General features: G+C 32.1%; 2 protein-coding genes across 2 annotated transcripts; one reads left to right on the forward strand and one right to left on the reverse strand.

The window, feature by feature from the left end:
* The first annotated feature begins 1,755 nt into the window (after positions 1–1,755).
* On the forward strand, positions 1,756–3,553 carry LOC131665678 (uncharacterized). Its single transcript, XM_058937736.1, has 3 exons — positions 1,756–2,026; positions 2,654–2,839; positions 3,371–3,553. The coding sequence occupies exons 1-3, from the start codon at positions 1,756–1,758 to the stop codon at positions 3,505–3,507; spliced, it is 594 nt and encodes a 197-aa protein (XP_058793719.1). The 3' UTR covers positions 3,508–3,553.
* A 3,953-nt stretch (positions 3,554–7,506) lies between these two features.
* Positions 7,507–9,622, reverse strand: LOC131665679 (uncharacterized). The gene is made up of 3 exons (XM_058937737.1): positions 9,256–9,622; positions 8,840–8,905; positions 7,507–7,835 (listed from the first exon to the last, which is right to left on the reverse strand). The coding sequence occupies exons 1-3, from the start codon at positions 9,620–9,622 to the stop codon at positions 7,612–7,614; spliced, it is 657 nt and encodes a 218-aa protein (XP_058793720.1). The 3' UTR covers positions 7,507–7,611.
* Between the last annotated feature and the right edge of the window lie 1,091 nt (positions 9,623–10,713).

The raw sequence follows: 10,713 nt of genomic DNA on the forward strand, positions 1-10,713 counted from the left end.
ACAGATTTCTTTAAACTCCTTTTGTTTTACAGCCTGATTACTTTTTCTCTACTGCAGAAAATGTTCTATTAAGAATTTCACCACGCAAAAAAACGGTATAATTTCCGATAACTTCATTGAAAGCAGAAAAATTAAAACAGGAGCATCTCGAAGAAAAATTACGACTATCACCAAGCATATAATGGAAAAGTATAAGAGGGTTTTAAAACGATGTACACGTGACCGCTTCGTTAGCGCCCGTTTATTCATTAAATGGCCTAATGCGTGCAAGTGTGCCGAGTTACTCTCGCGTGCAACCGCAGAATAGCGCTCGAAAATAAAACTTTTTATACCCTGAGACATTTATCTCTGCGCGACTTTGTTGTCGTATCGTTGAGAAACTTTATTCTTTAGTTTTATGAGAATATCATTTGTAGTACACATATAGGATGAGAATTTGGTAAGTAAGAAAAATGTGATAGATGAACTCTTGAAAGAGTAACTGATAGATGTAGAAACAGTCGATAATTACACTAGAGAAAATAACTTGATGGTATGATATATGGAACAATTAATTTTGAGCTTTAAATGATATAATCAGATCATTGTAACCAAATATTGTTAGTATAATGGTATACAAGAGATCTTTATATATTGATATAACGTTGATTACTAGTTATTTACTTTTCGTGCAATTTATGTAATAAACTCGATACTTCAAAGTGTCCTAGAATAATTATCTCAGCAAATTATAGATAAGTATTCTTAGATAAAGTGTACGTAACTAATTACAGCAGACATAAGATTTAACGAATTACGCTTTGCACTATTTTAAGGAATAAAGTATATGAACTCTACAGTTAATTATCTTGACATCTCTACTTTGTAAATAAATTTTCATCAACAAGTAAGTTTTTTGGGGTTAGACGAAACTTTATTATCTTTTATATTATTATTAGTTTAGTGCAAAAAAGTGAGTTGGAAATTAGTTGTATTATGCAGTTTTCTCGTTTATTGTTATCTTAGATCACAGTTATGGTTTCATAAGTATAACGATTAATTACAAAAATTACTTTCAGCAGATTGCTTGATGAATATGTATTTTGAATTATTTTGAAACAATTCTGACATATATGACCAATTTCAGTAAATGATGACTGTAGTCTTACATTCACGTATGAAACTTACTCTTTGTTCGAGTGATTGTATTATTTCTTCGAGCAGTTACTAATAATTAAATTACTTAAAACTAAGGGACAATAACACTGCGTGTTTACTTAGGCCTATCTAAGTAAAATAGATTTTTAGCGGATATCAGCGGGCACATGTATGTGTGTGTGTATGTAGAGAGACAGAGAGAGAGAGAGAGAGAGAGAGAGAGAGAGAGAGAGCAACGAAAAATAATTCCTTATTGAATCTTTACAGCAGTGCAGACATTTCATTTATACAATGCTTTTCTCGGTAACAATTAGCCCGAGTCGGCGGCAACTCAGCACTGCAGATATAGGTATAGGAATGCAAGCAAACTACCGTTTATCCGTTCTGCACTTATCTAAATCAGTTAGCGAATCGACGTGGATATAGGTGTAACGCGAAAGAGCATCATGCAAGGTATAAAGATGAGGCGGAACTGGACCCCGCACACGCGCGAATATTGCATGCGATGTATTCACGCTCTGTATACCCAGAAGGCGACCGCATCGTTAATTACCAGTGCCCGCATCCTCCGTATAAATAAAAATAGCCGCTCGTGCTCGTAGCCAGTTAGTCTTCAGGATGCGGCTTATCCTATTCGCTCTTTTGGCCACTGCCGCTGGTTTGCCTATTACATCTGCCAATCAGCAGTCTAATGTGTTGGGATTGAAACGTTTTGTGGATAGAGTGAGGATTGGTGATGTTATTGAGGGTTGTACGGGAGTCAGTTGTGTTAATAGATCAATTACCAATATCAGAGATCAAGCTATTTCGAAAAGTCTTGATGGTGTTCAAAACGGTGCCGACGAAGAGGATGTTAATGAAGATAAAAATGAAACTGCGATTGAAGAAGGTAATTTTGGAAGTTGAAGTTTAGATTTCTTTTAGTGTACTGATTTCTGTGTTATGGATATGACAAGTACAAGTGCGGCCCTACAGTTTTATGAACATTATTAAGTGACAACAATATGACCAGTGTATGGTCAGAAAATCTACATTATACAATTTCTTTGTTAAATTATAAATAATAGTATGGAACTTTCATAATTAATGATATCATTTTATCTGTTATATATGATGTGCATAGCTAGATTTTCATAAAATCTAAAGCTTATGCACCATTATCACGCCATGATATATAATCTAATCGTTTTGTGGTTTCTATCGAGTTGACACATTCTACACAATTTTAAATATCTTGTAGAGTATCAAAATCTAATTTTCCTGGTAATCTAGAAGAAACATAAACTTATAAATCAGTCTGAATATCTAATTATAAAAATATTTATTGATTTACATAAAATTCTATCGGATCATACCTAATATTTTTCAACACGTATATTGTTTTTAAAAATACTTTTGAATCCATTTAAAAACAAATTTTCAGTGATGATTATATATACAACTAATATCACTAGAATAAAAAAAACATATAAATACATTCAAATTAACTATTTCATTTTTTCATTGATAATTTTAGGAAGAGGTAAAAAAGGAAAAAAGAAAAAGGGCTATGGAAAAATGATGATGGCCCTTGCTGGATTTACAAAAGCAGTGATTTTGTATTTCATGATTCACGCTGTCGCTGCCCTCGCTGGTAAAGCTCTTATCGTTGCTAAAATTGCACTAGCGATAGCTGTAGCAGTGGCACTTAAGAAATCTTCAGGTATGTGAAGGATATTTTTTAAAAGGCCGTCTAATATTTATTATCTTACTCTCTTATGTGGTAAATTTAGTCTTGATTCACCATTCATTTCGTTTTTCATTCAACATATACTTCAATTTTCTTTACTCTTATCTTCTTCATAACAATAATTTGCATAAGTACAATAGTAGCCGACTTATAGTTCACTCATTGGTCAGTTCATTATTCACAGTTATACCACCAAATTCAATTTCAATATGATTTGTAAATTCACAACTTTTCGCAATCTTATCTCAATTTCTTCTCCAAAAAGTAATTACTAAAGTAATTGACAACTTCAGTAATAATTGAATTTTTCCAAATTCAAGATGTTACAGTAGAACACAAAGTTGAACCAGGCACGTAGCTATGCAATTGAAAGATTTCCCATATAAATTTCAGGTTATAATAAATTTTATTTACGTTATTAGTCCATAAGAACAAAAGCAAGATTAACTTATTTCAAAATTGTGTTTAATTATTGAGTAAGTGATTTTTTTGTATGTTCTCCAGAACATAAAACCTCGTACGAAATAGTAAAACATCCACAGTACAGCAGCGTCCACACACATAGCTCCAGCGTCGACTACGACCATGGAAGCGGTGGTTACGAAGGTAGCAGCCGTAGAAGACGAGAGTTGATCCGATAAATTTTTTTATCTATCATATTCCGATTTTATTATTTTTTCCATTAACGTTCGCCATGTCGCGATATCGACAGTACAAAGACTACGCCACTCAGCTAAGCAAATGAGCTCTTCATTGCTGTTGAGAAAAATCAAATTAATTGTAGTCAAATTCTTCAAATTCAATCAATTCATTAAAAAATTGAATTCATTTTAGTCGTTTTTTCAAATTAAATATAAAACGTTTCAATAATTCCGCAAGCAATCTTGTTTAAATACAGGAATCTAAAATATAAGGAATTATTTATTGTTGAAAGCATTGTATCTATGCGAAATATGGAATTTTTCGTATGGTTTCAATTATAAATACATGATATATATTTGTTATTTATCTTATTGTATAATATCTTTGTGCATGACTTGTGTCACTGTTTTCAAAATACTACCCTGTTGTATTATTATTATACATATATTGATTCGAAAATATTTACAGCATCTTTTTGTGATACATATAAAATTTATATTTTTATTCGTAGTATATGACCATAGTTCATAAATACTTTTCATAAATAAAAACTTTTATTGATCGTTACTGTATTATTAATTGATATAAAAAAGCAAATAATACATTTGAACAATTGTAAAGCTCAGAATAAGGCTTACGAAATTGTTCGCAGTCACAAACTAATATATTTCGTATTAAAAAAGAAAAGGTACGTTTTTTTTCTTATGTCATATTTTAAATGATACATGGTAAGAAAAAGCGAATATGATGATACTTGTGACATTTTTATTTGATTCAGCCTCATAGTGTATCTTTTAAAACCATATGCATATTGTAAGGAACAACTAGAGGCAGAAATAATCAGACACAATTCGATGACAAAAAATTTTTTTTTTTTCAAGAAAACTGAAACGATTCCGGTTTACAAAGAAAAAACTTCACAAGGAACAGTGAAAATCGCGATATACAATGGTTGACAGTGACTTGTCTGCTTCGGTTGACGATGTGTAACTAACTGGAGTTCACACGACCGCCAGCTTATATTGTCTCATTTTCTTGGACCTTGATACGCACGCAGTCGGACGCACTTCCAAATGCTCTTCTCTCTCACTTGTTCGGTTGCTCGGTTCCTTACCGAACTAAGGCTCAGCTTTGCAGCTTTCCCCTTCCGTACCTGATGACTTATAATTCCTAAAAGTAGGGTTTCCTCTCGAGGTCTAACAGCCTCTAAAAGTAAACTCTTGGAGCTGGACTCACGGGATGCTCGTACATCCTACTCTAGGACATACCTAATCTTTTTCTTTTATCAACGCGATTATAGACTATTTTCAACATTTCGAACACATATCTACATTTTTCATTGATTTCATAAATCTTATGAAAAAGAATATCAGTTAGACTACCGTTTTTGCAGATTTAAAAACTTTTATGTGATAAGACAAACATATTGAAAGTTAACATTTTATAAGTTACAGTTTCAACATGCCTTTCGAATTATAAAAAAATTATCGTAACATTTTCGTTTTCATTGATCATGCTTACATTGTCAAAAACTTGAAAAAGAATCGATGGTGGTTGCTATTTAATTTTGTGGCATAAAATCTTTTTATTTATCACTATTATTGATATAATAATGAATATTAATGACAAAATTATATTCACAATATAAAATATATTCTCTTCGAGAATCTCTATTTTGCCTGTAAATATTGAAAGATATCCAAACAAAATCAATATTTTATTTGTTTTATTTCATAAGTATTCACTTTATTCATTATAGTTATATTATATACATGATAGTTATACGACAGTCTGATATTTACTACAATCATACTGTAGGAATATTAATTTCACTTCATTTCAGATTTTCATAAACTAAATCATAATTCAAGATAATTTTTTCAATATAAATATCGAAATTGAAATGTAATTGTGCGTTCGTTTTAAAGCTTTTTTCAATATAATATGTAAATTATAAAAATAACAACATTCAAACACAGCTTTTGAATGACTATTGCTGCCCTCTTGGAAAATGCACCTCAACTACTAGGATTTCCCTCCTGCGGTGAATCAGCGAAGCGTGTTAGTTTATAAAAACAATGGGATACTTCTGCATGCACGCAGCTATATCTTCAATTATCTCGACACCTATCTGTACAACGGCCGCGTCACATTTGTTCAGAGACTATGAAATCACGAGATGATGAAGCGCTTAAACTATAATTACGTCCAAGAAAGGAATATTAATTTAGTATGGTTTGTATAATTATCGTTATCATATGGTTTGTAGGTGCGAACTAGTATATTTCAGATTTAGGAATATTTATTTTTTACTATACTAGTGTTATTTAGCACGCTTCGCACGCTCTTTCTTTTGTGTTTTTTCTATCATTTATTACGTTATTTTAGTCCTACTGATTAAAATAGACTACATACATCAATATTCATTAATGAATAAAAATAAAATTTTACTCATTTTTCCACAACAATCGATGAACTTTTACTCAATTCAAGATAAATTATCCAAAATATTAATTCAACCTACCATCGATAAAGCTGTTATACTATAATACAACACTGAACTTTACAAATTCAATAGTAGTGATTATGGCTCCAATGTATATTAGTATGAGTAATACGTTTAACATCGTGTGCTTTTTGTTGTCTCTATGAAAACACTCATTAATATTTTTCAAATTTACAAAAAATAGAAATGCATTCTCCTCTATTTTATTCTATTCATTTTCTTTCTCTTTCTACGAAATTTTTATATGACATTATTAATTTCACTATCACAGGTGGTTATAAAATTAACGATTTGTAATAATAATTTCAAAACATGACGTCTTATGTTCTTGAAATGATTTATTAACGGCATATTTCCATTCTTACAGATAATTATCCATCTTAATTGTATTGAATTTACTGCTGAAATATAAATCTCACACCCTTAGATATATAATAAAAATATTTCAAAATACACGAAAATTAAAAATTTTGCGCTCTTTTGCATCCATTAATCACAACGCTGAATGTTGGCGACTTATTATGGCGTGAACAACTCATTGAATTTTTTATTGAATACATACTCACGAGTAATTCACATTTGGTTATAATCTTTATTGCAATTTGAAATAGTATATTGATAGAACTGTATTCCATAGAAAATCAAAAACAATGAATTTACCACCAATCAATGTAATATGAAGGTTTGTAATGAATATATGCCGGACAAAATAATCAAGTGTATTTATTGTCAGTCATAAACATGAGACTCGTTAATAACAACAGATTCGTAACGTGGTTAACCGTTTTTTTATTCTATGTGTAACACTTTACAGTAATAATAACAGAGTACATGTATTTTACATTGGTTTCAAACTTTTTTTTAAAGTAAATTTTTGGTGTGACGCGTAGTAGTAGTAGTAACAAGTCAGTCATTATTTGTACCTTAAAAGTAATGCACTAGTACTCATTATATAGTTATGGTTGTGAGTTATATATTTTACAATGCAGCATGAGTTATTCATGCACGGAAGTTTCTAGAAAAGCTATAATTTTATAAATTTTTATTCTTAAAAGACAAAAGTAGAGAGCGGCTAAGGAAAAGAAAAAACCAAAGTATCTAATAAAAGTAAAAAATGGCAATACTGTAAGATAAGTATACTTTTAAAGTACAAATATTCAGGTCATCTGAGTATTTTTATGAAATATTATAATGTCGTCGTTCAGCGTTCAGTCAATTACTTTCACTGGTATTGGACCACTATTGGAATACATAGACTAAATTTCTTTCATTTTTACCCGAATTCTTCTCATAAAATTATCGGTCAACTGCATAAAATTCAGTCGCTACATAATTTGGCAATAAAACTATTGTTCTCTTCCGAACCCGTCCAATAATGATTCAATACCGAATCCTCGAATCTGACATTCGGAACGTCAATAAATAAACAATGAATAAAATAAATAAATAAAAAATGAACAGGTGCGACGATGACTCGAGTGCAGATGAAATGAGTAGCCTAGCTAACAAAAAGTGTGGCGAGGGTTTCAAGATGATTGTTTATCTCTTTTTCTCTTTCGTCTCGTCCGCTCACGTCTTCGGATCTTAATTGACTGAATCAGGTAATGGGTATGGCATCGAGAGCACGTTGCCATCCACCTCCAAAACTACCTCCGTGATGTTCACTTGCAGTGGCGTAAATCACCTCGTGACCACCACCACCACCTGAGACAAGTTTCTTCAAGCCGATAATTGCACTCAGCACAAGCGCAATCTTCGCTGTAAGCAATGCTGTTCCTGCTAGGAAAGCAATCTTACCGAAAGCCAGCTGCGCTAACATACCTACGATTATAAAAGTGAAGCGAGGTTAATGCTTGTTACAAATTTGCCGTTCGCTAGTTATTATGTGCTGGCGCATAACTGTTATTTTTTTTTCTCGCGATATGTGTGCGCTGCTCTCGAGGTGAGTGATCTTTTTACCCATTAATGAGAGGATAGTAAAATGATAGACCGTTATTAAGGTTAGTCGATTATTAGGTGTAAGATAATTGAACTTTCGATGAAATACTAGGTGAAATATTTGATTGACGTTTGGTTTGCCTTGCTTATAAATCAAGAACAGACGTGAAAACCTTGAGAGAACTGAATTGCTTGAGAGGGAAAAAACGGTTTATGTGATATAAGTGCAAGAAGACAAGCACTTTCAGACGGCCTACATAGATTTCAGCTTCTGTTTTACTTAATTACGCTTAACCCGGTTTTTCTGAGCATTATCTTAACGTAAAGAGACGATTATCATCTCTATGAAGGTATTTTTTACTGATAGTCTTCTTAAAATGTTACGGTTTTTTGTAAGAGATTATCTGGCGTAGAAATGAATTATGAGATTACAAAAAGTACTACTATGTTTTCAAAAATTATATTCTTAATGTATTTTCAACAAAATTATTACGACACATACGACACATGTCACAATTTATTGTCTGTCATAAATGATATATTAACACACTATATCAAGTACAAATTATATTGACCGATCAAATAATATCAGTTTAATCAAATAATATATGAATGCAATTAATACAATTATGCATTATATAGTAATGCGTGTGATTTTTGTAAAATTAGTTCACTAGATCGTGTAAAAAATATTCTCAACTGAATGCAGCAAATTTTTGAAGAATTTTCTTTTATGTAATATGATTCCAATTAATTTTCTACTGAAAAATCATCTTCTATTATATTTATAACAATGTACGTTCAAATCACATCGATAATAGTTTGATATACAAATTGCTGCATTCTTAAAATATCAAATATATTGAATGATAAAAAATTATGTTTACCTGCAAGTGCCAGCCCACCCATCATAAGACCACTCATGCCACCCTTCTTGTCCTTCTTCCCTCTTCCTGTTATAGAAAAGTAGTATTTTTATTATTTTATTATTACTAGTCATATGGAAATTCATTTTTATTATAATAATGTTTGAAGCTTTAATTTTTTCATTTTTCGTTCATTACACTAGATCACCTTACGTTCCAAGATAGTTTACATGTGTTATCAAATTGCGCACTAAACAAACTAATGATTCGTATAAGAGTAAAGCTATATCGCAATATTTGAACAACAAAGTAATATGAAATAAAAATTTATTCATTTAGTCGAACTCGCGGTTCGTGTAAAAAAAATATGAAAAAATAAATATTGGTAAATCAAAAAGTACAACTCATACGTTAATTATAAAAAGCGCGTGTCATACCTTCGAAAGCATCTCCAGGAATTGTGAGTTTGATGCTCCTAGAAGTTAGATAATCATGAAACTTTTTATCCAGTTCGTCATCGAGGCTCCTCTGTTGAGTCAAATTCTCGTTGAACGATCGCAACTCGATATTTTTAACAGCATTGGCATCTCTACCGATGGATATGTAATCGTTGACAGAGTAAACCGTGTCATCCTTGATAGCGTTATCCAGAATATCAAGTGCTTTCTTCTTCAGACATTCGAATGTATTTTTTTCCTTGGTACATCTCTCGAACAGTTTGCCATATCCTTCCGAATGAGTACGAGCTTCAGCTACCGTGAACACAAGGATCGCGGCAACGGGAAGCCACAATTTCCTACCCATGTTTCGCACCCGAACGTCTGACTGATTAAACAACGCCACGCTGCTGCCTAGACTCTTATATATACTTCGACTACGAGGTGCGTGCGGCTACAACAAGGAGAAGGGGCGCGGCACGGCGCGGCGCGCGCTCGCTCGCACGCACACACACACACACACACACACACACACACACACACACACACACACACACACACACACACCCACACACACACACACACACACACACACACACACACACACAAGACGAGCCCTCAAGCAAAACAATTCGAGTGCTGCTGGAGCATCCTGATGACCCCCTTGCCAAACGAGCCGACGCAATGCGAGCTTCACTCTATATGGAATCCTTTTTTTCTCCCTGTGGGTAGGATGGAAATTTGACGGAGGATGTGAATGACATGTGCATAGATTAATTAATGTTTGTTGGATTTGATCCTCGCTAATTGTTTTTTACTACTGCTGCTTGTTCGTACGATTTGTATTGTCGCTAAATAGAGAAAGCAATCTGTAATACACATTTTTATTTGATATTCAATATTATCTTTTGATACATTTGTCCTTGTTATAATTAAATATTGATTTTTCTTACAATGATAAACATGTATATGAAAATAAATTTGAATATTAAAGTACAAAAGATATAATGAAAAACACTACGAATGATAATAATATTATTTTAATTGTGAAACAAAGAGATAGTTCGTGAGATGTGACATCAGTACAAGATGTCTATAGGATTTAATTAAATCAATTAATAGAAAACTAAACGACACGATTATTTTCTAATCATAGCAATAATAACAGTATACATTGTCAAACATTCGAATTAATTAAAAAAAAAGACCTAGAATAACGTATCGTTTAAAATATTTCTGATTGATCGACTTATTTCACTACTTTCTACGAATTTCAAACATCGAGAAGAATGGAGATTTTATATGAAATAGATCAGAGAAATCAGACCGCGTTGAAGCAAGTGCTTTGAGATCAAACTTTTATGTTTTGAATTTATGTATTACCACAGTGTAGCTGGAACAATGCAGTAATAATTTTTTTAAATTAAATCCTGTGGCATTGAACAAAAATGTTAAGAC

The sequence above is a fragment of the Phymastichus coffea genome, unplaced genomic scaffold (assembly GCF_024137745.1).
Source record: "Phymastichus coffea isolate CEN01 unplaced genomic scaffold, Cenicafe_Pcof_1.1 PCOF00053, whole genome shotgun sequence".
In the NCBI taxonomy this organism is placed as follows: Eukaryota; Metazoa; Arthropoda; class Insecta; order Hymenoptera; family Eulophidae; genus Phymastichus; species Phymastichus coffea.

Excerpts from the sequence above, each read along its gene's own strand:
- LOC131665678 (XM_058937736.1), top strand. The coding sequence starts at position 1,756 with ATGCGGCTTATCCTATTCGCTCTTTTGGCCACTGCCGCTGGTTTGCCT. Across the intron at positions 2,027-2,653 it reads TGAAACTGCGATTGAAGAAG|GAAGAGGTAAAAAAGGAAAA; the intron begins GTAATTTTGGAA and ends TGATAATTTTAG. Across the intron at positions 2,840-3,370 it reads GGCACTTAAGAAATCTTCAG|AACATAAAACCTCGTACGAA; the intron begins GTATGTGAAGGA and ends TATGTTCTCCAG.
- LOC131665679 (XM_058937737.1), bottom strand. The coding sequence starts at position 9,622 with ATGGGTAGGAAATTGTGGCTTCCCGTTGCCGCGATCCTTGTGTTCACG. Across the intron at positions 8,906-9,255 it reads TCCTGGAGATGCTTTCGAAG|GAAGAGGGAAGAAGGACAAG; the intron begins GTATGACACGCG and ends TTTCTATAACAG. Across the intron at positions 7,836-8,839 it reads GGGTGGGCTGGCACTTGCAG|GTATGTTAGCGCAGCTGGCT; the intron begins GTAAACATAATT and ends TTATAATCGTAG.